At 65.0% G+C, this 371-nt stretch overlaps 1 protein-coding gene across 1 annotated transcript in view; it reads right to left on the bottom strand.

Annotated features, from left to right (window-relative positions):
- LOC106937373 (early nodulin-75-like) overlaps nt 1-371 on the bottom strand; it is an 8060-nt gene that overhangs the window by 3929 nt on the left and 3760 nt on the right. Inside the window, exon 2 of the mRNA XM_015018832.1 lies at nt 110-359. Coding sequence (XP_014874318.1) covers nt 110-359 — 250 coding nt within the window. The remainder of the gene's footprint in view (nt 1-109; nt 360-371) is intronic.

The following is a 371-nucleotide window of genomic DNA, read 5'->3' as shown; positions in this document are numbered from 1 at the left end:
TCTGGTCGGACTCTGGGTGGACTCTGGTCGGACTCTGGTCGGACTCTGGTCGGACTCTGGTCGGACTCTGGGTGGACTCCGGTCAGCCTCTGGTCGGACTCTGGTGGACTCTGGGTGGACTCTGGGTGGACTCTGGTGGACTCCGGTCAGCCTCTGGTCGGACTCTGGTCGGACTCCGGTCGGACTCTGGGTGGACTCTGGTCGGACTCTGGTCGGACTCTGGGTGGACTCTGGTCGGACTCTGGTCGGACTCCGGTCGGACTCTGGGTGGACTCTGGTGGACTCCGGTCAGCCTCTGGTCGGACTCTGGTCGGACTCTGGTCGGACTCTGGGTGGACTCTGGTCGGACTCTGGTCGGACTCCGGGTGGAC

The sequence above is a fragment of the Poecilia latipinna genome, unplaced genomic scaffold (genome assembly GCF_001443285.1).
Source record: "Poecilia latipinna isolate Pla-1442-1.1 unplaced genomic scaffold, P_latipinna-1.0 Scaffold2328, whole genome shotgun sequence".
In the NCBI taxonomy this organism is placed as follows: Eukaryota; Metazoa; Chordata; class Actinopteri; order Cyprinodontiformes; family Poeciliidae; genus Poecilia; species Poecilia latipinna.
The sequence above is the reverse complement of the archived record's forward strand: the minus strand, read 5'-3'. Positions and strand labels throughout refer to the sequence as shown.